General features: G+C 44.0%; 1 protein-coding gene across 1 annotated transcript in view; it reads left to right on the top strand.

The window, feature by feature from the left end:
* The window catches only part of NDUFB11 (NADH:ubiquinone oxidoreductase subunit B11), a 61886-nt gene extending 39396 nt beyond the window's left edge, over window positions 1-22490 (top strand). The window contains exons 2-3 of the mRNA XM_015825171.1: window positions 3358-3488; window positions 22311-22490. Coding sequence (XP_015680657.1) covers window positions 3358-3488; window positions 22311-22440 — 261 coding nt within the window. The 3' untranslated portion in view covers window positions 22441-22490. The remainder of the gene's footprint in view (window positions 1-3357; window positions 3489-22310) is intronic.
* Window positions 22491-25129: the final 2639 nt, after the last annotated feature.

Below are 25129 nucleotides of genomic sequence, written 5' to 3' on the forward strand. Positions count from 1 at the left end.
GTTGGCGATCATGTTTTTATCAGTAGCCGCACGAAAAAGTGCTGCTGAGTTTTGTCCAAACCAATCCCTTAGATTTTGAAGCCACGATGTTCTTCTTCTGCCTGGACCTCGTTTGCCTTCAGTCTTTCCCTGGAGGATTAAATGGAGTATGCCGTATTTGTTTAAGCTCTTAAAGAATGAAATAATTCCTGTTGGCTTTGGCCTTGCCATGTATGTTGCCATATTTGAGGGTAGGAGAAGAAAACCATAAGGTTTATGGTTCAGCTAAAAATGTATATGTGAAGCATTTTGGGGAAAAAAAAACTTGCAATTGTGTCTTCCCAAAAGAAAACATTGCCTTTGTATTATTTCTTTCTGTCAGGGTGGCAACGTGTTTTGACGCAAAGCGCCGGGGTCATATCCGAAAAAGGAAACTAAAAAAATATTACAGAACTTTATATATTACTTTGGATGTGGGGCATAATGAGCAGAAAGCAATCCTAAGCACTTTTGTATCATAAGATTATAGTGCCCTTCTTTCTATTTATCGTAATGAAAATAGGGGTTGGGCAGAGGTTTCAGGGTTAGGGACTGCACTTTGACTACCGTAAGTGGTCAGGAACAAGCCGTTCTAAGCAGTTTTTATAAAATTGCCATGTCAGGTTTCTCTCCCTTCCCTTCCCTTCCCCTCCCCTCCCCAAATTGAATTGTCCCAGCTCAGCTAGGAAAAAGGGAGGAGGGAAAAGTCTATTCAAAGGGAGGCTTGCTGTGACTCAGCCTCAACCAGTTAAGTAGGCGAAGGAATAAGGAATCCCTGCTGTGTGTGGCATAGCAGTGGAGGTGGAGAGTATGGGTGGTGGCACAGCCTAACTCCATAATCAGGACTGGCTCTCTAACCAGCTAGTTATCTCATCCCCACCATGCCCGGACAGAATTCTTGAGGGTTAGTTCAGCATTCCCATGAACCTTGGCTTTTGTGCATGCCCATTGGCTTCCCTGTGGTTCCAAGGAAGCAGAGAAAACAAGAGTGTGTCCCAAGTGAAGGCAGGCAGGGCTGCTGCAAGAGAATTTTACTCATTTTGAAGGCTGCTGTTCTGCCCCTCCCAGCACCCAAACTCTTAGATTTGTCCTTCACAACCCCGGGCGCTTAGAACTGGGCAAAAGGGGGTATCCAAGCAACAGCTGAATGAGATTGCAGCTCTACAGGTTTTTTTTATTAGCCTTCTGAAATTCCTTTTATTTCCCCTTTTGGTGCTGTGTGATGGCAATAAGAGAAAATAAAACCCCAAATGTCAATGCGTAAACAGGCAGTGATAAACTCAGAAGTACAGGCTCCTGCTCCTGTGTTTGAGAAATGAGTGGACTGCCCACCTCAAAGGTGTCCTGGTTTCTGCAAGGTTGAATGCTAGGAGGTATATACCATCTTTCAATTTACTATCAGAGAAATAGGCTTGCTTCTAGTTCAAAGCCCTCGTCTCATGCTTTCTTGCTTTAAATCTCCTCTCAGTCATGTAGCTCTGACTAGCCCATTTGTTCTTGCAGTGAGTAGATTATATTGCTGTGCTACAGTCACAGCAATAATATATATGAAAATTTCTATAAATGAATGCATATATTTTATTTATTGCCTCATGTTACAGTACTGCACCGAGAAAGGATATTTGGATGACTGAAGCAAAATTTGAAATACTAATAGCATTGCTTTGGCTCTAAAATCTTGCTTACATTTTAATAATCTAAGCTGCATGCTATATAATCTTTTACTGTTTTTCAAACTATAGCCCTTCGGGTCAGTACCATAGACTTTCAAACAGTTGAGTATGATTCCCTTCCCCCTTTGTTCCAGCTTACAATTCAAATTGTGCTAGTCACTAGAAATGTTATTGTTATTTTCTACCTAGTTTGAGCTGGACCTCTTTTGCTTTAGCACCTGCAATTTCAAGGAAAAAACATTTCTCAGAGCATTTCTTTCCACAGTGTCCCTGCAGTTGGCTTCCTCGTACCTGTGGGTTGCTCTGTGGGTGTGTTTCTTTAAGCCTTTGCATCTGCCTTTTTTAAAAAATAAAATAAAAATGAAACCCCAGAAGTGGCTGCTGATTTCCACAGTTGACAAACCGTGGTAGCTTGCATCATTGGCTATCCTCACCTTTTTGAATAGGGCATTGTGTTGCTTCATTCAGTATGTGTATATGTGTGTGTGTGTGTGTGTGTGTGTGTTTCTTTAGTGACCAGCCTGCCTCTGGGCAAAGATATAAGCTCTTTTTCTTTTGTTGCTGAAGCAACAGCTGGGGGGACATAAGGCATCTCCAAAAGCATCCTCTGTGCTTCTGTTCAAGTTCATGATGCCAGGGTGGAAGAGGTTCTTTTATGAAGAAAAGGGCAGGTTGGACACCAGCAGAGTCTGAGACTTAGAACGGCTGTACACAATTCTAGGAAGACAAGGAGGACAAGAAGTTTGGAAGCAATTGTATCATAAACATCATGTGCACCGATGTCCTTTTTCCTGGGACATTTTTATAAAAAGAGAATCTAGGTGCACACAAATGCACCTGTCTAGTCCAGAAAATGCTTGAAGTTCATACTTGACTCTCCCTCCCTACTAACAGTTGGTCTCCACTAGTGTATATTTTAGTAATTTTCACCTTTTCCTTTTTGCACAGCTGGGGTAAGATTTTTGGCAGCATTCGTTTTGTTCCCCTTTTCCCCATCTGGCTTCTAGTCTTAGCAAAGTGGCTTCAAGTGTGTTGAATACTATATTAGGAAAAAAGTGATGCGTAATGGAACTGAGGTCTCTGCTGAGCCCGGAGGTCAGATCCATACCCTTCTAGTTTAGAACTGGTTTTTTCCCCCAAAAAAACATTTCATTTTTGTGCCTTAGCAAATGTTTAATGGAATCAGTTTGCAAAGTTATTGGTGTGAAATAGCACACATAAACATCACACACATACCTCCTTAGTTGAATCTTTGTTGAAGTAAGCAGGTGAGAGAAAGATTTTGAAGACAGGTGATAACTGACATTATTTTCCGTGTCTCCCATTGCTTCACATGTGGATTTCGAATTTTTAAGACTGTTCTCTTTTTGAAATTCCTATTTTTATAAATGGGAGAAGATGACCCTCAACTTTTGTTGATGCAGATAGAACCTTACTTAAGGATAGAAACCTCCATGGCTTTGTCATTAGAATGGCTGCTAGCCCTAAAATAAAAGAAGATGCCATTTTCATTATTAGTGTTGGATTAGCGGTGCTATTTTTCTTTTGATGGGGAGGTTTAGGGTATACATGAAAGTGAACTTTAAGGGAAAATATCAAAGGGCATATGTTGAATACACTTTGTGCAGCTGTAAACTAACTGCATTTTGTGTTTTTTACATTTCAGAATCCAGACTTTCATGGCTTCAATGAAGATCCTGCTGTTGATGTGCTGAATATGCGTGCTGCCTTCTTCTTTGGAGTATCTGTTTGCCTTGTACTGGGCACTGCATACCTGTATTATCTGCCTGATCATAAGTAAGATTCACAAGCTAAACTCTATTTTCATTTGTGCATTGCCTTGTAGGGCTTTTGTGTGTTTTGTCTTGATGTTTTCAAACCCCGAAACCAGTAGGTCTTCACTTCCACGTTTTCCATCATTCCATTTATTTCTTGCTCCTTCTGGCTTCCCTATTAAGTGATGTATCCCTGCCTCCATGCTGGCAAAGGTCACTAGATTTTTAGTCCCATATTTGCCCTATATTTTCTTTCCTAGTAACACACTATCTTTAAAAAAAGCAGGGCCATTACAAAGAGGAACGGGATAAAAATAACCTTGTGAGAATCCTCTTTAAGGATCACCTAAAGATATCCCAGAACGTGAGATGACAGGGTACCAGCATTCCAGGGACTAGGAAATAGTTCTGTTTTATCTTATGTCACCTGTATAAAAGGAAAGGGTCATCACAGGTGCTTTTAAACCTACAGTATGCTACAATTTACCAAATGTACATTTTAGCTGTACTAGTGAGCTAAAGTATAAATGCTGACCTTCTTCTCTTATAGGTGTAAACTCAGTATTCTGAGAGGTGTATTAACTAGTGCAGGGCTTTTCAACCTTTTCACCCATTGTACCACTTTTAGGATATGGCAACAACCGAGTACCACCAGTCACCTAGCAAGGTGTCAAAAACTTGATGATTCCCCCCCCCAAAAGGAAAAAAGTGATAAAGTACAGGTAGTCCTCGATTTACAACAGTTTGCTTAGTGACTGTTTGAAGTTACAATGGCACTGAAAAAAGTGCCCCCCCCCAAGCACAGCCGAGCAAGGCACCTGCCTGCCCGCCCAGCCACGCTCTTCCTCCTGTCCGAGGTTTTCATTGTTGTGAGCGTTTCTGTTGAGGATTGGCAGTGGGGGTGGGGTGGGGGAGTGTTTGGTTTTTATTCCCCCCGTCTGCTGGGTGGTTGCAGCAGGTTTTGGTCACTTCACATGACCCTGGGACACTGTGACCGTCATAAATATGAATCAGTTGCCAAGCATCTGAATGTAAATCACAAGACCCTGAAGATGCCGCAACATTCCAGCTGACCGGCATTTCTTCTGGGCTCAGCAGAAGCAACAAGATCAGCGCCGAGCTCCAGATGGATCCTGGTGCTGATCCTGGCGCGTCCGCTGAGCCCTGACAGCCCTGCAGCTCCAGCCATCTCTTGCTCAGGTTTGTGCGGTGCTGCTACCGGTTCAGTTCATTCCTCTCCCCCACTACCACTTTTCTAGGATGGTCGCGTACCACCTGCCAGGTGCCAATGTACCGCAGGTGGTACCCGTACCACTGGTTGAAAAGCCCTGAACTAGTGAATATATGAAAGTACTCTACCATCTAGCTTCACAGTGTAGATTCTTTTCATAAGCTTGGCACACCAGCAAAATATTAAACATGCACACACAGATGTACAATTTCAGTAGGTTAGTAGAGAAGTGCACAGCTTGAACCCTGAGAATTGCATGTGCCCCCCCCCCGAAACTTTCAAAATTCTAGTCCTAATTTTCAATATGAGAAAGTGGAAAATTATTACCTAGAGGAATAATATGAGTTCTATTTTAGGTACGTGTGTATCTAAATGTACTTGTAAATGAATTGAAATTGTGTTTACCTTTTGCCTGGTCCCTTCCATTAATTCTTGAATATATTCCAGCACAGCATTCAAAAGTACACTCCATGATCCAGAAAATGTTATGTCCCTCTATGTTAGGGGTTTTCTAACTCTTTATGAGAAATGTTGAATAGATAAGTGTTGTTGTTGTTAGTTGCGCAGTCGTGTCTGACCCATCGCAACCCCATGGACAACGTTCCTCCAGGCCTTCCTGTCCTCTACCATCTTAGATAAGTGTGTGAATATCTATACTGTATGAAGGTTGTTATCTGCTTTTTTTAATCACTATTTTTCCAAAGCAACATTTGCATGAGTTTGAATGTGTGTATATATAAGAATAGTAACAGACTCTAGCAGCCTAACCCTAACCCAGCTTGATACCTTCCAGATATGTAAGAACTGTGAAAAAAATTTTCTCCCACCTCACAAACACACATATGTGCGCGTGCGTGCACACACGCGCGCACACACACACAAAGATACATGCAGAGAAAGAGGGAGAGAGAAGAGAGAGAGATTGATTTTCATCATGTTTGGAAGTTTTCACTGCCTTTTGTGTGTTTTTATGGCAAGATAGGGAACTTGTGTGGAGGAGATCAGAGAGAAAGATTTAGCAGAGATGGAGGTAATTACAGAGAGAGAAAAAATCAAAGGTCTTGAATCTGCAACTTGTGGTAGGTCTGAGTCCCCTTAGGGATATCAGTGGATTTGATGGACAGAAAGCTATCAAAGCAGATTCCCTCCCACTCCACAAGAAGCAGACATCATACTTTGATTTGAAACTAAGACTGCTGCATTTGATATATGCATCCAATGCCAAAGAGGATTCTGTGTTCAGCACTCTGCCTATAACTTTGCTGTTGTTCCACCCCTGACATGGCTCCAGGTGAGCCCATCCCTGTGAAATATTGTGGCATGGAATTGTACCTTTCACAGGCAGGGCCTTAATTTGGTGCCAATTTTCACAGTTACTGAAAAAGACAGTGGCTACCATAAGCTTGGAGGGCAACTGGGACATAATGACCTTTCTTGATCACGGTACCTTGTACATTTGCAAAGGCTTAATCAAGGCATTAGCAACATGAGGTCCCAGAGCTTTATGTGGCCCACCTCAAATCCTTCTAGGCTGTTCCTACCCCCCCCCCTTTTTTTTTTACAGTTGCCTAAAATGAATGAGATTGTTTCTCATTGTCTTGATTTGGCAGGCACTATCATTGCCTCACCCACTGCCATCCTGCCCTCCTACTTTGGAAGTTGCTCTACCCTGGTTTAACCAATGAATATTCAAGCAATGTCTCAGTTAACTTCCCCAGTACAGTTTCCATTTCTACCCTCAGCAGAATGAAAACAGGGAACTTTTTATTTGTTTCTGTTCCATGCCACACAATGGTGACTGTTCTTGGATAAGGGAAGCCAAAATAAACCACCCATTAGGAATTGGGATACTTCCCTTATTAGTTTTGGTTTGGGGATGGCAAAAGTTTGGAACCATGGAAAGCTACATTTTGAACAGAATTTGGAAAATCCAGTTTGAAGGCATTCCTTTCTTTCCTCCAGAGACTTTGAGCAGAAAAAGAAAAGGAACAATGTGTCTTGGCAGATGGAAAGTACTAAAAACAAACAAGAATGTCTGTTAACAACAAATCATAAGAGAAAATGGTATGAATGATATAGTTTGGACCAAACAGAAATAAAATGAGACAGATTATATTGCTTTTTCTACTTTTTACTTTTTTGAAATACACCGATTGCAAGAACCAAGATCCATCCCTCCCTCCTTCCTTCCTTCCTTCCTTCCTTCCTTCCTTCCTTCCTTCCTTCCTTCCTTCCTCTTTGTCATTTACAATTAAATCAGAAAATCTAGGATTACTCACACAAAGACTAGACTCTGATGAACAGTACTTACAATTAAATTAGAAAATCTAGGATTACTCACACAAAGACTAGAAATTGGATAGATTAAGGTGAACAGTACTTCATTTGCATCATGAAGATTAACAATTCAAGTAAGATAAAACCTTTTCATCAATCAGACCAACTGCCTGGCTCTTTTGCCTATTGATTACAATCATGACTGGAAATTCTGGGACTTCTATTCCCAATGCATCTGAAAAGCAGCAAATTAAGGAAGGATGTTGTAGGTTTGTATTTTTAATTTACTTCCACCACTACCTTTTTCCAAGATCCAGAAGTCTAAAAGAGACCATTATAACCTGGAGCATGGACTATAGAAAAGAGAGGCATCCCTGTTAAATAGCTGCATGTTCTGAAAGTACTAAAAGAGAAACAGAGTCCCTGGCAGCAATTCTGTCCTTGTCCATTTTTATGTAGAGGTAAACAGATTCATGTGACCTTAGAATTAGCCCTCTGTGCCGAGGAGTAGGGATTGCTCTTGGTGTCTGAGATAAACTGGCACATCTGAATGTTATAGATGGATTGTAAAGAATTTTTATAGAAACCAGTCTGATAAGGAGGAAATATAAGAGTGTTAAATAGTAGGATTATCTTGCTATGGAAACCCATATAACAGAGGAGAATAAGGCATCATGAAAAAACTGTATCCAGTGCGATAGAAGACAGAAAGCCTAATTCCATTGGAACCGAGAGGTAGAAAGCATCTATTGAATGCAAATAGGTTCAAGGCTAGGTTTACTCCCTAGTAAGTTCTGGAAAGACCCTGCTTTGAAATATCAATGCTGTCCTCCCAATCTGAGCTAACTTGCTCAAGGGCCTGGCAATTTGTCCTTGTCTGGCCTAGAGCAGGGCTTTTCAACCAGTGGTACAGGTACCATCTGTGGTACATTGGCACCTGGCAGGTGGTATGTGACCATCCTAGAAAAGTGGTAGCGGGGGAGGGGAATGAGCTGAACCGGTGGCAGCACCGCACAAACCTGAGCGAGAGATGGCTGAGCTGCAGGGCTGTCAGGGCTCAGCGGAAGCGCCAGGATCAGTGCCGCTTTCCATCTGATCGGCGCTTCTTTGGGACTGTCAGGGCTCAGTGAAAGTGCCAGGATCAGTGCCAGGCTCCAGCTGGAACTCGGCGCTAATCCTGGCGCTTCTGCTGAGCCCAGAAGAAGCGCTGATCAGCTGGAATGTTGCAGCATCTCCAGGGTCTTGTGATTTACATTCAGATGCTTGGCAACTGATTCATATTTATGACGGTCACAGTGTTCCAGGGTCATGTGAAGTGACCAAAAACTGCTGCAACCACCCAGCAGACGGGGGGAATAAAAACCAAACACCCCCCCACCCAACCCCTGCTGCCAATCTTCAACAGAAATGCTCACAACAATGGAAACCTTGGACAGGAGGAAGTTTTTGACACCTTGCTAGGCGACTGGTGGTACTCAAATATTGCCTTATCCTAAAAGTGGTACAATGGGTGAAAAGGTTGAAAAGCCCTGACCTAGAGGAATCAATGGGAAAGGGGTATAGAAGCATCGGACGAAGATTGCACCCTGTCTCTAGGAAGCAACTCTTCTTGTATATTTAATCAAATAGCCATCATTTTTTTTATCCTGCTTGTGGATCAAATAGGATTCAGCATCTGACAAGAGATAATTCACATAATACTTTGGAGCTAAAGTATTTCCCTTTGCAGAAAGAATTTCAATCTTTGGTGTTTTTTTCATTTAGTGAAAAGACAAGTCGAGAGGGATGTAATTGAGTTACGTGTAATTATGCGCAGCCTAATATGTTTTTCAGTCTTCTGAGAAAGGCTGAAAGGACAAGAAATCCATGGTGGCTTCTGATCTCTCAACCGCAGCTTAAGTGAATGAAAAGTAAGCTGCAGGATTGAGTGTTGCTCTCTTTGACGCAAGTTGTTCCTGCCCAGCTAAACTGTAGTTAGACCGTATATGGTATTGTGATCTTGGCATGATGTGTGAAGTCAATATTTTCTAGTCTTAATGCTATCCTGCATTATTTCTCAGACAAGATGACTGAGTGGGAAACTGGTTAAATGTGAAATTGGAATGGCTGTCATATCTATCTTTGGCAATAGAAAGAGAAAGTACGCAGCCTTCCATTCAATTTGCTTTAACATGATTAAAACATTACAAGAGTTATGTCTCCCCCAGCTCTCCTTACCCGTCTAAATAAAATCGCATCTAGAAGACCCTGGCCCTCTTATAAGATGCTTAGAAACCTGTAATTTTTACTATTCTTCTGCCTCTTGTTCAACTCTTAAGAAAGGAAAGCCGTAGAATGGTATTCCTCAACCTTGACCATTTGAAGATGTGTGAACTTCAACTTCCAGAATTCCCAGCATGGCTGGCTGGAGAATTCTGGGAGCTGAAATCCACACATCTTCCACACGTACATTGACATAGAAAGTGGGGTTGAAAGGTAGACTTGTGGAAGGCAGAAAGCAACCAACTACACACACACACATACACATAACTTAAAGCAAGGCTTTTCAACCAGTGGTACAGGTACCACCTGTGGTACATTGGCACCTGGCAGGTGGTACGCGACCATCCTAGAAAAGTGGTAGCAGGGGAAGGGAATGAGCTGAACCGGTGGCAGCACCGCACAAGCCTGAGCGAGAGACGGCTGGAACTGCAGGGCTGTCAGGGCTCAGCGGAAGCGCCAGGATCAGCGCTTCTTCGTGGCTGTCAGGGCTCAGTGGAAGCACGGACATGAGGAAGAGAGCCGCCGGGTGGACAGGCAGGTGTCTTGCTCGGCTGTGGCTTGGGGGGCACTTTTTTCAGTGCCATTGTAACTTCGATCAGTCACTAAGCGAACTGTTGTAAGTTGAGGACTACCTGTACTTCATCACTTCTTTCCTTTTTTTTTTTTTTTCATCAAGTTTTTGACACCTTGCTAGGCGACTGGTGGTACTCGGATATTGCCATATCCTAAAAGTGGTTGTTGTTCGTCCATCGATTTCGATGAAGACCTTGACATCTTATGGATTATGGGCCATCAGCGGTGTGTCCGTAGATGGCTGATGAGTCTGATGTTAGCACGGAATGTTCTGCCACATACTGAACAGAGAAATGTGGACACTATTGCTTCAGCATTTGCAGCTCTGGCTTTACGGAGTGCTCGCTTCTCTTGTGCCAAGATTGTCCTTCTGTGTTCATATGTCTGGCAACCCTGGTAAACCAGGGTACGCCATGTCGGTCGATCATGCACCAAAAATTCCCAAGAGATGGTGTCGATATCCAGGGACTTGAGAGATGCTTTCAGCGTGTCTTTGTATCACTTCTTTTGTCCCCCGTGCGATCGCTTTCCTTGAGACAGCTCACCATAGAATTGCTGTTTAGGGATGCGATGGTCTGGCATCCTTACAACGTGGCCTGCCCAGCGCATCTGGGCTTTCATCAACAGAGTGTAAACTGACGATAGGCCTGCTAGGCGACTGGTGGTACTCGGATATTGCCATATCCTAAAAGTGGTACAATGGGTGAAAAGGTTGAAAAGCCCTGACTTAAAGAACTGTCCATCCTTTACCAAACACTGCACACACAACCACAAATTATTTTTCTACAACCCACGAAGGCTGATAAAATGCCTCTGACTGTTGTAAAGGAAGCTGTATTTCTCAGGATGCCAGAGAATGAGCATGATTAATGGACTCATCTTGTTTGTGTCTCAAAGCAGTAAATTTGGAAATATGTACAGGCAGGAACTAGAAGATGTACTTCGGCTTAGGGTATAACTTTGGGGTTCAGCATTGATGACCAGCCTCGCCCCTCCAGTCTCGGAAACCCATTGTGGTGCTCTGTGTAAAAGCATCCCTCCCAAGCATATGTCAGTTCTTCCTTCCCACATCGGGATCTTTTCAGTGCCTTTTCCGGTCTTGTGTCCTGCCTAGCTGGATGAAAAAATTTGTTTTCAGGCAAGATAACCTATTTAGAAAGGGAGGTTGTGGCAATTCACTGGCGCTCACAGGAGTTATTTTGGGGGTGCACCAGCTGGTGCTAGGTGTGCGTATGTATATATAGCCTATGGGATATAGATAGACCAGCACCCAGAACTGGGAAGTGTGTTGTTTTGGCTGGCAGGGAGGGGCCGGCTATAGCCCAGCTTCGCTGCTGACGCACGCAGAACCTTCTGATCAGAAGCAGCTTGCATAGTTCCTGTTCCCATGCGATAGAGCCTGAAGAGGAACTTCATTAACAAGCTTTGCTCCCACCTTTTGCACTGAGGAAGGAATTCGGGAGCCTTGGTGGCTGTTTCTCCCATCTTCGTAGCGCGTGTTCCTTTGGGAGCAGTACAAAGCCCACTTACTCAATTCTCTCTTCCTCGGCTCTTTTGCTTCCACATCTTGTTCGGGGTTTAGGTTCAGCTTGAAAGAAGGGAGATGCAGATTAGCAGAGACTTCAGAGGGGTTAGGGTCGCAGCTTGCCATGCTGCAGGCAATATTCAAAGGTGCTTCCAGGTATGGCTGTTTTGGGGGAAAGCGTCTTCCTTTTGTAATGAGGAAATTGGTGCTGATTAAGTCAACATAAGAGTTGTGCTTCATTTTGGTCTGGCGTGTTATGTGGGTTCTGGCAGGCAATAGGTCTCAGTTAAACAAAACATAATATCAGATCACAGGGTGCATTTGATTACTCCTTAGCTTCAGCTAAAAGGCACATATGCACAACACCAGCTTTACAAATCAATCTTCTTCAGCTTTAGTACTTCCAAATGTAATGCAAGTACACTATCCGTGATTCTCCCGGCCCAGCCTAAGCACAGGTATGCTTTGAAGAATTTGCAGTATTGATCCCATCTGAACATGCTCTATCTGCCATCTTGACGCAAAATTCCAGCTAAATATACTGTATATCAGAGAAGTGCATTTGGGTTTGCTTTAAAAACAGATAAAAAAAAACCATTGGTACTAGGTGTGCAGTCTTATTCACACGGCTGTGACCTGTGCTGAGCTATTTTTCTGACTGCAGACATACAATGTTAAGCCAGCAGCAAAGGCTTCAGGGTTGATTCTTCTTAAGCTTTCATCTTCTCCGATTGATGGAGACTCTTTCTCTCTTCTTTTTCCACCATCATCCCCATTCCACCTTTTCATCTTTTCTTGCTGCCTCTCTGCAGCAAGCATATTTGTGCCTTTTTCTACATTTTTCATTGTTCTGGCTTTGGCTTTGCTTTCATAGGTTTGTTTTTCTCTTCTGCTGTTCTTTCCTGGACTGTTCCAGTTTTTTTGCCTTCCCTCTTTTTTTCCTACTGCCATCTATTTCTCTGTGCTCTTATCCTTGTGGTTAATTCCTGGCCATTCCTGTTTCAAATCACTGCCTGCCTTCTTTGTGCACCTTTTTAATCACTAAAGCAAATCATTAAGAGAAGCAAACTCTATTTCATACCCAGTTGTTTCCTGTAATTTATGCCTTATATCTTCGTCATACATATGTACATACATACTTCCTCTCATCACCATCACCATCCAAATAACGTCTCCTAGCTGGGGATTAAGAGATGTGCTTATTAAACCAAGTTTTTTTTAAAAAAAAGCAGCTGAAGGAGGGGTTAGTCAGTTCCAAAGGAATTGCCTTTATTCTCCTTTTCTGTGAACCATCATACAGTGCTCTGCCATCACTACTAACCACGGAGAGTCGTATTCATCTGCTTGAAGTCAGAACTCCAAAAGCAATAATAAGGAATGGCAGGAAGCTAGTAGATTCACCAAGCCTAGGCGACAGGTTTTTTACGAATGCTGGGTAATGCTGAGCAAATTGCATGTGAGTTCATCAAATTGTGGCTCAGTGGTGCAGAGTGCTAGGTGTTCTGTTCTAATTGTGAAGTGATACAACAAAAGGAAAGACAAATGAGCTTTTGAGCAGACCGAGGGTCCCCAGGCCCAAATGAGTTTTAACTGTTTTGCAAAGGAAAGTTGGGTGGTGAGCCAAACGCATTTGTGCTTCTGAGCGAAAATGCTACTCTATCTTTCCTGCACCAGAGAAGGCTAGGAACCCGATAGGGCAGTGGTGGCGAACCTATGGCACGCGTGCCAGAGGCGGCACTCAGAGCCCTCTCTGTGGGCACGTGTGCCGTGCCCCGGAGATAGCGAGGGACTGGCCCCCACCACCCTGGGCCTGCTTACCCAGTCTGCCATGACCACAGCAGCCACGCCCACCCGGCACCTGGTGATAAATAAGTGGGTTTTGGGTTGCAGTTTGGGCACTGGGTCTCTAAAAGGTTCGCCCTCACTGCGATAGGGAAACAATTCAGAGCCAGGGTTGCTTGGAAATGTAATAGGTAGCCTAGATCAGGGCTTTTCAACCAGTGGTACGGGTACCACCTGTGGTACATTGGCACCTGGCAGGTGGTACGCGACCATCCTAGAAAAGTGGTAGTGGGGGAGGGGAATGAACTGAACTGGTGGCAGCACCGCACAAGCCTGAGCGAGAGATGGCTGGAGCTGCAGGGCTGTCAGGGCTCAGCGGAAACACCAGGATCAGCGCCAGGATCCAGCTGGAGCTCGGCGCTGATCCTGGTGCTTCTGCTGAGCCCAGAAGAAGCACCGATCGGTTGGAATGTTGTGGCATCTCCAGGGTCTTGTGATTTACATTCAGATGCTTGGCAACTGATTCATATTTATGACGGTCACAGTGTCCCAGGGTCATGTGAAGTGACCAAAACCTGCTGCAACCACCCAGCAGACGGGGGAAATAAAAACCAAACTCCCCCTCACCCCGCCCCTGCTGCCAATCCTCAACATAAATGCTCACAACAATGAAAACCTAGGACAGGAGGAAGAGCGAGGCCGGGCGGGCGGGCAGGCAGGTGCCTTGCTCGGCTGTGCTTGGGGGGGGCCCACTTTTTTCAGTGCCATTGTAACTTCGAACAGTCACTAAGCGAACTGTTGTAAGTCGAGGACTACCTGTACTTTATCATTTTTTTCCTTTTGGGGGGGGATCAACAAGTTTTTGACACCTTGCTAAGCGACTGGTGGTACTCGGATGTTGCCATATCCTAAAAGTGGTTTAATGGGTGAAAAGGTTGAAAAGTCCTGGCCTAGAATATTTGCTGCAGTAACTTGCACTTGTTTTTACACATGAATAATCCTTTCCTGTGACTGCTGCTTGCTGTGAAAAAAACACTAAAGGGCAGCAGGAAATATTTTTTGCCTATTTATGGCAGCCACAGCTCTGCGGCTCTGCTGTGTGTCTCTTCTTCAGGATCTCAGTCTCCCCCCCTCCCCCCTCCCTGACATGTAACCTTCTGAATTATGCAGGTGTCTGATTCAGATGATGAGAAGAATGCTGGGTCTATAGTCTGACCTTTACCCCAACTGTCCCCTGATCCAGGCACACACATAAACGGGGAGGAAGCTTGTCAAAAGGCTGGAGGACCTCTCTCTGTCTGGAGTGCTTTGGGTTATCAGTGAGGAGGAAAGTTGGCTCCTTCCTGTATTCCAGGGAGGCATCTGATTGTGAGACGTAACGTATCTCTAATTGATGGGGGTCTCATTAGTGAGGCCCTTGGGGAGCCAGTAATGAACACCACTGCTGCAGTGAACATCTCTGGCTGCCTGGTTTAGGAGGTAGAGGAGGGGGACCACAGGGAATTGGGCTGCCAGCTTTTGGAGAGGATAGGTCAAGGAAGAAAAAGATACAGACAAACCCATGCTGGAATGAGAAGTTCTGCTCTTCTGATACAATTACCCGGAATCACAGGACCCTCCGAGTTACGTTTGCTCAGAACAGCTTATGATAGAGGGAGGGGGGGAAACTCTTCTGTTCTACAGATGGCAAACTGAGTCACGAGGTCTGATCGGATTCTGCTGCTGGCAGAGGGCCACTGTGGCCCCTGGTCTTGCATTTCTTATGCCTATCACCCCCCCAACCCTTGGGCCATGGTGGAGCTCTGCTCCGTGTGTGCCGTGTCTCATTTTACTTCTGCACTTTCCGCATGCCTCCTGAGCGTGACATAATAGCACGCTTCGTCAGTCCTTGGTACATATTTAATATGAGATTTCAGTGCTCGTAAGGGGCATCAAATATTGCACTGATTGGCAGGGGAGAAGAGGGGGGTAAGTAATCTGATCTTTTTAGTCTGCCCTTTGGGTCTTCCCCCTGGCTGGCTTCTGTTTTCCTTTCCTTTTGAAGGCTGTTGCTGATGAATGATGCTCTCCTCTCTACTTTCCTTCCTTCTTAACACCCTTCTTCCCATAGAAGTGTTTTCCCTGCCACAGAAATGTCTTTCTGCGCCTGATTCAGCTGCTCATTGGTCCGGCACCTTTTTTTATCTCTGGAATTACTGCAGTCCCATTTGTCTACCAGAGGGGCTCAGATAACAGCCCGCAACCCAGCCTTTAATATTTGGCTTAATGAGCTGACGAGGCAGATCTTCTGTCACTGCCGAATGAGGAATAATAATTAAAGTTGCTGGAGGCCAGGGTTTGGCATTGCTGTTCTGGAGTGCAGAACATCAAGTCCTGTAATTGGAAGAGCGGACTCCCCGGCCTCTTACACCTCTTTCCAGCAAATTCAGCTGGTAGAGCAGACTGATTTGTCCTGAGAAAGTGTGTATCCTTCCGAAGCAGTGCAGCATGGGTGGTAGTTACATATTAACCTATATTGTGTAACTCAGGGGTCCCCAATCCCCGGTCTGTGGACCAGCACCGGTCCACGGCATGCCAGCAACCGGGCGGCACAAACAAGCAAAGCCCATCTGCGCTATGCGGGCAGTATGCAAAAGCACGCCCCCTCTGGTCCACGGAAAACCCTTTCTCCACGGCATCGGTCCCTGGTGCCCCAAAGGTTAGGGGCCTCTGGTGTCACTGATCAGCACAATGCAAAATGCTGGTGCTCTAATGATGCCCTTCTTTTGCATCTGTCTTCTACTGTATAATACCCAAAATGTTTCCCACACTGCCCTCTGCTGGGAGTGGAGGGTTTATTCTTTCCCCACATTTGATCTGGGTTGTGTCTGGCTGTCTATCCATCTTTCTCAACCCGGCAGCCTCCAGCCACGTTGGACCGCAACTTCCCTGATTTTTGTATAATGGGAGTTGAAATCAAACACATCTGGGGAAAACAGGTTGGGGAAGGCTGGTTTGCACTAGCTTTTGCTTGGAGGGAGAGAGTTCTGATTGCTTTGAGGGCAGGAAGAAGGATATAAAAGTAACATGGTTTATAATTATGTTGTTGACTGAAATTCACATTTCAGTCCTGCTTTTCTGAGGTTTCAGTTTAGGGTGAAAAGTATTAGTAGAAACCAACTATCTAGTACAGTGGTGGCGAACCTATGGCACGGGTGCCAGAGGCGGCACTCAGAGCCCTCTCTGTGGGCACGCGTGCCGTCACCCCAGTCCTAGGCCTTCAGCTGGGTTTTATAAAACCTTTTCGCTTTAGGCCTCCGCCGCCGTGTGCAAAAAAAAAAAAAGGTTCAATCAATCAGTCAATTTCAACTTCTCGCGGGGAAAAAAAAAGATCTTGCAAAGTTGGAATTGAGTGATTGAATTTTTTAGTCCCACCCAGTCTGCTGTTATCACCGCAGCCACACCCACCCAATGGGCCACACCCACCTGGCACCCGATGATGCATAAGTGGGTTTTGGGTTGCAGTTTGGGCACTCGGTCTCTAAAAGGTTTGCCATCACTGATCTAGTACTATTCAAGATTACAGTAAAAAAACAGTTTAAGCATAAACTTACCCACCCACCCCCAAAGTAGCAAGAAAATAGAAGAGGCTTCAAACAGGGCACCCCTTAAACACTCATGCTTAAGAAGTGGAGGAGGGTTTAGACCCGTGGTGGCGAATCTATGGCACACGTGCCACAGGTGGCATACAGAGCCCTCTCTGTGGGGATGCGCGCCATCGCCCCAGTCCTAGACCTTCAGCTGGGTTTTATAAAACCTTTTTGCTTTAGGCCTCACCGCCGTGTGCAAAAAAAAAAAAAAAAGGTTCACTCAATCAATTTCAACTTGTTGCAGGGGAAAAAAAAGATCTCGCAAAGTTGGAATTGATTGATAGAACTTTTTAGTGCCACCCAGTCTGTCGTTACCACCGCAGCTACGCCCACCGGGCACCCAACGATACATAAGTGGGTTTTGGGTTGCAGTTTGAGCACTCGGTCTCTAAAAGGTTCACCATCACTGGTTTAGATCTTCCTGTCTCTGAGCTTTCCAATTGTTTTATTAAACAGAATAGAATTATTTATTGGCCGAGTGTGATTGGACACACAAGGAATTTGTTTCCGGTGCATAAGCTCTCAGTGTACATACAAGCCACAAGTGATAAATCCTGATCATAATCATCGTAAGATACATTCATCAGAAATCATAAGATACAAACACTTAGTGATTGTCAAAGGATACTGAATAAGCAATCAACATAAATCACACTAGAATTCTAAATAAAACAATTAATAGAAATCGTAAGATACAAGCAACAAAGTTATAGCCATAAGAGGATAAGTAAATAGGTAATAGGAAAGAAAAGAAATAGTTTGACGGTGTTGTGGGAATTAGTTGTTTAGCAGAGTGATGGCATGGGGGGGAACTGTCCTTGTGCCTGGTTGTTTTGGCGTGCAATGCTCTATAGCAGGGGTAGTCAACCTTGGCTCTTTTATGACTCGTGGACTTCAACTCCCAGAATTCCTGAGCCACCTAAGCTGGCTCAGGAATTCTGGGAATTGAAGTCCACGAGTCATAAAAGAGCCAAGGTTGACTACCCCTGCTCTATAGCATCGTCGTCTTGAGGGAAGAGGTTTAAACAGTTTATGTCAAGGAGGTGGCATAAACTGGCTTGTGCAGTATACAGGTCCTCAATAGAAGGCAGGCTGGTAGCAATTGTTTTTTTCTGCAGTTCTAATTATCCGTTGAAGTCTGTATCTGGCTTGTTTGGTTGCGGTGCCAAACCAGACAGTTATAGAGGTGCAAATGGCAGACTCAATAATTCCTTTGTAGAACTTTGTATGTCTTTTATGCTCAAATTTATTTATTTTTTTTTTTAAAAAAGTAGAAATGCCAATATTGGCAACATGGTGGTTTGTGAGTTAATTAGAAAAAAAAATAAGTATACTGTACCTCCTTTGGGGTAGGGAGTCAGGAGGCAGTGGGAAATGACTTTGAAGCAAATATTGAGAAATACTTTGTTATGTAAACGAAGAAGCCTTCCTTAAGTCCTGGGAAGGGAGAGAATATTAAGAAGAGAGTCCAGTTGGGGCCTCCCTGACTCCCTGGAATGTAAGAGGGAGGGGAAAAAAAGCCCCACCAGACTTGCAAAATTCTGTTATTATAGCCGACCTTAATAAAGTGGAGTTCTGTCTTCCTGTGACGTGTGTTTCTGCCTTCGAAGGGTTAATATTTGATATTTGAAGATATTGCCCTTACGAAATCCCTTGCAGCTCCATGGAGATCCTTTCAACCACAGGGGGTCTTCAACTTACAACCATTCACTTAGTGACCATTTGACGTTACAACAGCACTGAAAAAAGTGACTCGTGACCATTTTTCACATTTACGACCATAGCAGCATCCCCATGGTCACGCGATCAGAATGTGGATGCTTAGCGAATGGTTCATATTTACGATGGTTGCAGTGTCCTGGGGGTCACCTGATCACCTTTTGCGACCTTCTGACAATGGGGGAAGTCAATGGGGGAAGCCAGCTTCACGTAGCATCCATGTTACTACCTTAATAACTGCAGTGATGCACTTAACAACTGTGGCAAGAATGGTTGTAAAATGGGGCAAACTCACTTAACAACAGAAATTTTGGGGTCACTTGTGGTCCTAAGTCAAGGACTATCTGAATTTCAGAGGCACGACTGCTAACGTAAATAATACAGTTATCTGTCATTTTAAAGCACATAGCATAAAAATAGTAGTGCAAGCCCTTAAAGAAGCTTCAGGTAGTTAAAATGGAGTAGCAACCGCTCCCTCTCCAAAATGATTTTCAAATGAACATTTCAGCCTATTTTGCATCATTGTCCCATCTATTGTTGCTTTTAAATGCCCTCCCCCCCATGTTAACTTCCTGCCACCAAACGTTTGGTCATCCTTATGATTTGTCAGCAGATCAAGGTTAAAACAAACCATGGTTAAAACATCCGTGGTTTATTTTAATCTTGCTTTGTTGACAGAGCATAACATTCTGAATTACAAAGGATGGCTTACAAGCCCCAGTGGCTGGATCCACCATTGTGTAATGCCAGAGCACTCGAAAGCCGACTGGGTAACTTCGGGCCAGTCATTCTAAGCAAGCCCAACCCATCTCACAAGATTGTGGTGAGAAAAATAGGAGGAGAAATAAATATTAGATATGTTCGCCACCTTGAATATTTGGAATTAATTAAGTAATTAATTAATAAGGGCAGATAAATAAATAAATAAATTGCCCACAAAACATGTTCTCCACCCTTTTCATAATGACAACTGTAGCCGAATCCTTCCTGTTAAACTAGGGCTCTCAAAGGAACAAGAGTTTTCCAGCTTTATTGGCCACTGGGCATATTTAGCTTGCTGAGAGCAAGTTGGGGGCAAGATACAAGATGGAAGAGAACAGAAGAACACAGTTGGAAGGGACCTTGGAGGTCTTCTAGTCCAACCCCCCCCCCTCAAGCAGTAGACCCTATACCAGTGGTGGCGAACCTATGGCACGGGTGCCAGAGGCGGCATTCAGAACCTTCTCTGTGGGCACACGCGCCGTCGCCCCAGTCCTAGGCCTTCAGCTGGGTTTTATAAAACCTTTTCGCTTGAGGCCTCCGCCACCATATGCAAAAAAAAAAAAAAGGTTCAATCAGTCAATTTCAACTTCTCACGGGGAAAAAAAAGATCTTGCAAAGTTGGAATTGATTGATTGAACTTTTTAGTCCCACCCAGTCTGCCATTACCACCGCAGCCACGCCCACCCAATTGGCAACGCCCAGCCAATGGGCCACACCCACCCGGCACTCGACGATGCATAAGTGGGTTTTGGGTTGCAGTTTGGGCACTCAAGTCTCTAAAAGGTTCGCCATCACTGCCCTATACCATTCCAGAAAAGTGGCTGTCCAGTCCCTCCTTAAAGACCTCCACTGATGAATCGCCCACACCTTCTGAAGGCAAGCTGTTCCACTGGTTAATTGTCCTCACTGTTAGGAAGTTTCTCCTTAATTCCAGGCTGCTTCTCTCCTTGATTAGTTTCCATCCATGGTTTCTTGACCTGCCCTCTGGTGCTTTGGAAAATAGGTTGACCCCCTCTTCTTTATGGCAGCCTCCCAAATATTGGAACGCTGCTATCATGTCCCCCTTGGTCCTTCTTTTTCACTTTCAACTACAACTTAAAAATTAAAACTTAAGTTCAACTTCTCTTCAAATGCCTGTAGAGCAGTATGTTCTACACCAGTAAGAGATTTCTGCCAGCTGCTTAGTATCTACGCTCATCTTGCTGGGGAACCCGAGCAGGTCAAGCTGGGGAATCCCCTGAGAAAAGCAATTTAGCAAAGCTGGGTAGGAAATGAAGCTCTAGGGCAGAAGAGGATTTTACTGCAGAAAGACGATGTGTTAAAGTTGGAGGGACAGACAGAGGTAGAAGGTAGAAAGGTAGCAGAAGCAGGTAGGGGTCCTTTGCCTTTATGACGTGAATCCCATTGTCTATTTGCTGGTTGCCTGAGAAGAAGGGGAGCCTGCAACGAGTGGAAATAGAAATTTCTCCCATGACAGGGTTTAGAGTCATGTTCCAGTTGGACAAACCAGCTAATTCTTCGTAGACTGAATTAACTGTGAATTATGCGTAGGATGTGTGTATTTGCATGCTTAAGAAGAGTTCTTTATTGGGTTGGGGAGATGAAACGTGTTGAGAAGAAAAGTGGATACACCCTGGCTTAGAGTTGGCTTTGTTGTACTAGAATAGCGTGATATCCAAGACGGAAGAATGTAAAGCATCCTCTCTCCTTCCCTCTGTTAGATTTGCTTGAGTTCCTGCTTTTCCACTTGAAGGAGAGAAGGGAGCAGCAGGCGTTTATAAACTAGGCCAGGCCCCATTATTGCTTTCTAATTCATGAAAGCAGATGGCTGGCTCTTTAGATTTTAGATTTATGTAATATATATACATACAAATTGTGTGGCTCAAATTAGCCACTTGGGCATCTCATGTCAGACTCGCTCTTTCTGGTTGAACTGATTAAGTTCAAGTAGGAAACTCAAGCACCAAGTGATCTGGAATGGTCCAAACGTGGAGTAGAAAATGCTGGGGCAGACGGAATTAAGGAAAAATCCAACCTGAGATCTCCCTTCCACTTGTTATTTTGATCTTTCTGTGGGTGGCCCTTCCCCAAATCCCGTGAACTGGAACAGAACTGTGTAAAAAAAAGAAAAAAAGAAGGAGATTGTGTCTTCGCTCCCGCCAGCTAAGCAGCAGGTTGATGACTTCTTGACGAAGCACTAATTAAGGCAAGCAGCTTTGCGCTTCATCTCGGCACAGTGTAATTAATGCTGTGGCTTTGATTGGGCTCATACTCTTAACTTCGTCTGCCGAAGGCATGTCAAAGATGCTACGGACAAAACAGCTGGGAGTGTTGCTTAAAAGCACTGCTAGAGCCTGCTGTGTAAGAGAGAGCACTGAAAAAAACAGTCCTTGGTAACTGGTGGGACTTGGATGGGTCAGTATGAGTGCTACGTGGCCTTTCTGTTCCTTTTAAGAGTCTTTATATCTTTTTGATCCGAAGACACGAGCACACTTGGTTTCAGTCTCTAGTCAAGCTAAATTCTACGTCTCGGGCAGTTTTAGTTGAATCAAATTTCTTCAAGTCCTCGGAGTCATAAAAAGTCTCCACTTTGAGGAATGGATTTTTGCCCGTGGCTTGCCAATTCCATTCTTTTTGGGAATTTCGAAGGTAACTTGTCCACTATTCCATTTTTCCTTCTTCCAAAAGAAACACCAATTCTGTCATTTCTTCCTGTCTTATCTATAGCAACAAAAACACTGATTCCAGTTAAAGCACACAGCTTGAACAAATGATGTAATAGGCACATTTGCATCAGTATGAAATAAAGAACATTTCTGTAATGCAGTGTCTAATTTATTTATTTTTTAGAAATGTTCTAGCTTATTCCATGCGTATTACCCAATATACATCCTGTTTCTCTGCTCACCAAGGCAAATTACCGGTAACACCTAGCAGTTCTTGTGGCCCTTTTCCCTGGAGCAGGATCAAAGGCCCACTTGAATGCAACATCTGCATAACTGCTTCTGGGTGATGATACTTCTTCATAATTCACTGATTCATAATTCACTGATTCACAGAACTTCTTTCTTTTTTCCCCTGTAGGCAGCATCTTTGGGCTCGCCAGGAAGCTGAACGAAGAGTTAAGCGGCGAACTGAGCAAGGACTGCCCGTCATTTCCTCTTATTACTATGACCCTAGCAAGATTGTGCTGCCTCCTGAAGAAGAGGAATGATCACTTTAACGTTTGCTTGTATGTTGAGAATAAACCTCTTAAGATATCTATCCTGGCTGCCAAGCATTCTGTTATTTCTCTTCTCTGTGGAGATTGAGCGAAAGAGATTTAGCTACTTGGTCTTCTTACTGTATGGAACAAGACGGGTGTTGCTTTCCAGGGGGAGTTATTGCTTTGCCCATGTGTACCTACTTTTAGTACTAGGTATCAATATCCTACCTGCAGCGCTGGGGCAAGAACTACATGCATGAGGCCTTCCAGGGTGAGAAAAAAAATTGAGCTATAAGGCAGAGTATTTCCAACAGATTCCGGACCTGACAAAGGGTGTAAACATCAGAGTTGAGAATTCTAGCTATGTTTTCTTTGGGGAGAGAGGCATAATGGAGGGATTCTTGCCAGCCTTCTCCTTAAAGCTATTGAGAAACTAGTTGAATTTGGCTGCACCATCCAATCCCTGGCATAATTGTACCCTGAGCAGATGGCTCTGCCCGGTGCCTTGCAGTGGAAGGCTATATATCTATATCGCTGCCCATTTTTTGCCGTAGCTCAACTTGCTCCTTCTGCGTACGGTGCTTACCTCGTAGCGAGCCAATCCAGCATGATCATATTACTGGCAACAAGCCTGGAATCTAGTTCTCAGGAGTCCTGGCATTGTACCTTTTGCCGCACGCTGGAATTTGATAAATACTGCTTGTTGGCCACACAAAGATGTAGGTATTGTGCACAGTTATTGGTACTGCTATCAGATTAATCTTTCTGGCAGGGCTGTTAGATTTTTAAGGAGCATGTTAAGCAGAAACCCAACAGCCATGCTGTTATATCACTTGCATTCTGTTGTTTCTGTTGGATTTTTGTCTGCTGCACATGTTTTTGGAAACACAAGAGCCTGGTTATGGAAGGAGAGGTGCAACCAAAAGAACAGCTCCTATTTAGGCACAGGCGAGCAAGAGATTTATGGGCCCTGTTTAGTCATTTCCCTTGACAATGTTTGTGTCATATTTATGTTTTAAAAATCAAGGGTGTTGTCACTCTCTGCCCCACCTTGTTGTGAGGGAGAACAAGAGTGTTGCACATGCCTCCTCAATTTCCTGATTGAAAGGTAGGATATAATTCCAATAAATAAAATGTACAAGACACTTTTGAGGTGCAATTCTATTGCCCTGTTTGCCCCTGCAGCCTTTTTGTGTTAGATTGTGTAGGAAAAAACATCATTTTTGCCAGAGATGTGTGGTTGTATAACTTTTATCATACTAGCTAAAAGGAAGAGAGGGCACCTTATGCTATGCACTCTCTATCGCCCCCCCCCCATCTTTTATTTTATTGAAGAGGTGAAACAAAAGGAAACAGCAAGGCTTTTGTACCATTCATAGGATTGAAATAGGAGTAGTCCTAAACTTGTAACCATTTATTTAGCGATTATTCAAAGTTGTGACAGGACTGGAAAAAAAGTGACTTATGGCCTGTTGTCAACATCCACGTCAAGAATCCAAATAAAACTCGTTTCATTCCGTTTCCGAAAAGTTTACTGTTTATTGAATACACTGCATGGTTATGTCGAAGTAAAACTAACTCTGAGGTTCCAACACCAATTCCTAGACTTAAACAATAATTTTCCCAGTCAAACCCCCAACATCTTGTGTACCAAGAAGTTCACTTTGTTATGGGAACCGTCTGCTTCAAATCCACACCTGTTCTGGTGTCCTTGACAAGGCTTCAGGCTCCCACAGTCTTCCGCTCTCCTTACCCACTTGAAAGTAATACCTCCCCCCCTTAATCTAAAGGCAAGTTGAAAGGCAGAGGCATATAGCTGCCAAAGTTTCATCCTTGACACCTGTCCTTGTGTTTACTTTTATAAAGCACTTGGTAATTAGCATATATTTACAACTGTTGCATGTCCCAGGTTCATGAAACTTGTGACCTTCCCAGCTGGTTTCCAACAACCAAAATCAATGGGAAAAACCAGATTCACTTAACAACTGTGCAATTCATTTAACAGCTATGGAAAAAAGACTATAAAATCAGGCACGGCCTTCTCAATGGCCACCTCAGTAATGGACCTTCCATTCCCAATTGTGATTATATGTCTACCTGTAAGTAGCTGAAATTGAAAAGGAGCACAATTATTTAATGGTTTAGATGGGCAGGGTGACCTTATCACTTTTATTCCTCCCTCTCACCCTATTGGAGAAAACTGAGGATGATACAGGAGGCCTGTTATCATATATTATCAGATAATGAGGACTCCAACACCCATCATTTCCGACCATTGGCCATATTAACTGGAGCTGATGGAAGTTACTATCGACTTCTTTCTCTATTCCTGTATTTCTTGTGTATTCTGCTTAAACCTCTTTTTTAAAATACAGACGAGGCCAATTTCAGACACTGGGGGCTGCTTCAGAAAAGAGTGTTGGAAATAAGGGGAAACACAACATATTGGATAATCTTCTGCCAGCTGGTTCTGGTGAGCCTACCCTCCAGCCGGCTGCTTTTCAAACAGAAAGGAGAAGAAACACCAAAGTTTGCCCGTTACTTATGGGGAAAAATAGTTGCATCCAGTCGTTCAGCTTTACAGGTAGTCCTCGACGTATGACCGCAATTGAGGCCAAACTTTCTGTTGTTAAGTGAGACATTTGTTAAGTGAGTTTTGCCCCATATTACAACCTTTGTTGCCACGGTTGTTAAATGA

The sequence above is a fragment of the Protobothrops mucrosquamatus genome, unplaced genomic scaffold (genome assembly GCF_001527695.2).
Source record: "Protobothrops mucrosquamatus isolate PMUCROS unplaced genomic scaffold, P.Mucros_1.0 scaffold_13, whole genome shotgun sequence".
NCBI classification, from domain to species: domain Eukaryota; kingdom Metazoa; phylum Chordata; class Lepidosauria; order Squamata; family Viperidae; genus Protobothrops; species Protobothrops mucrosquamatus.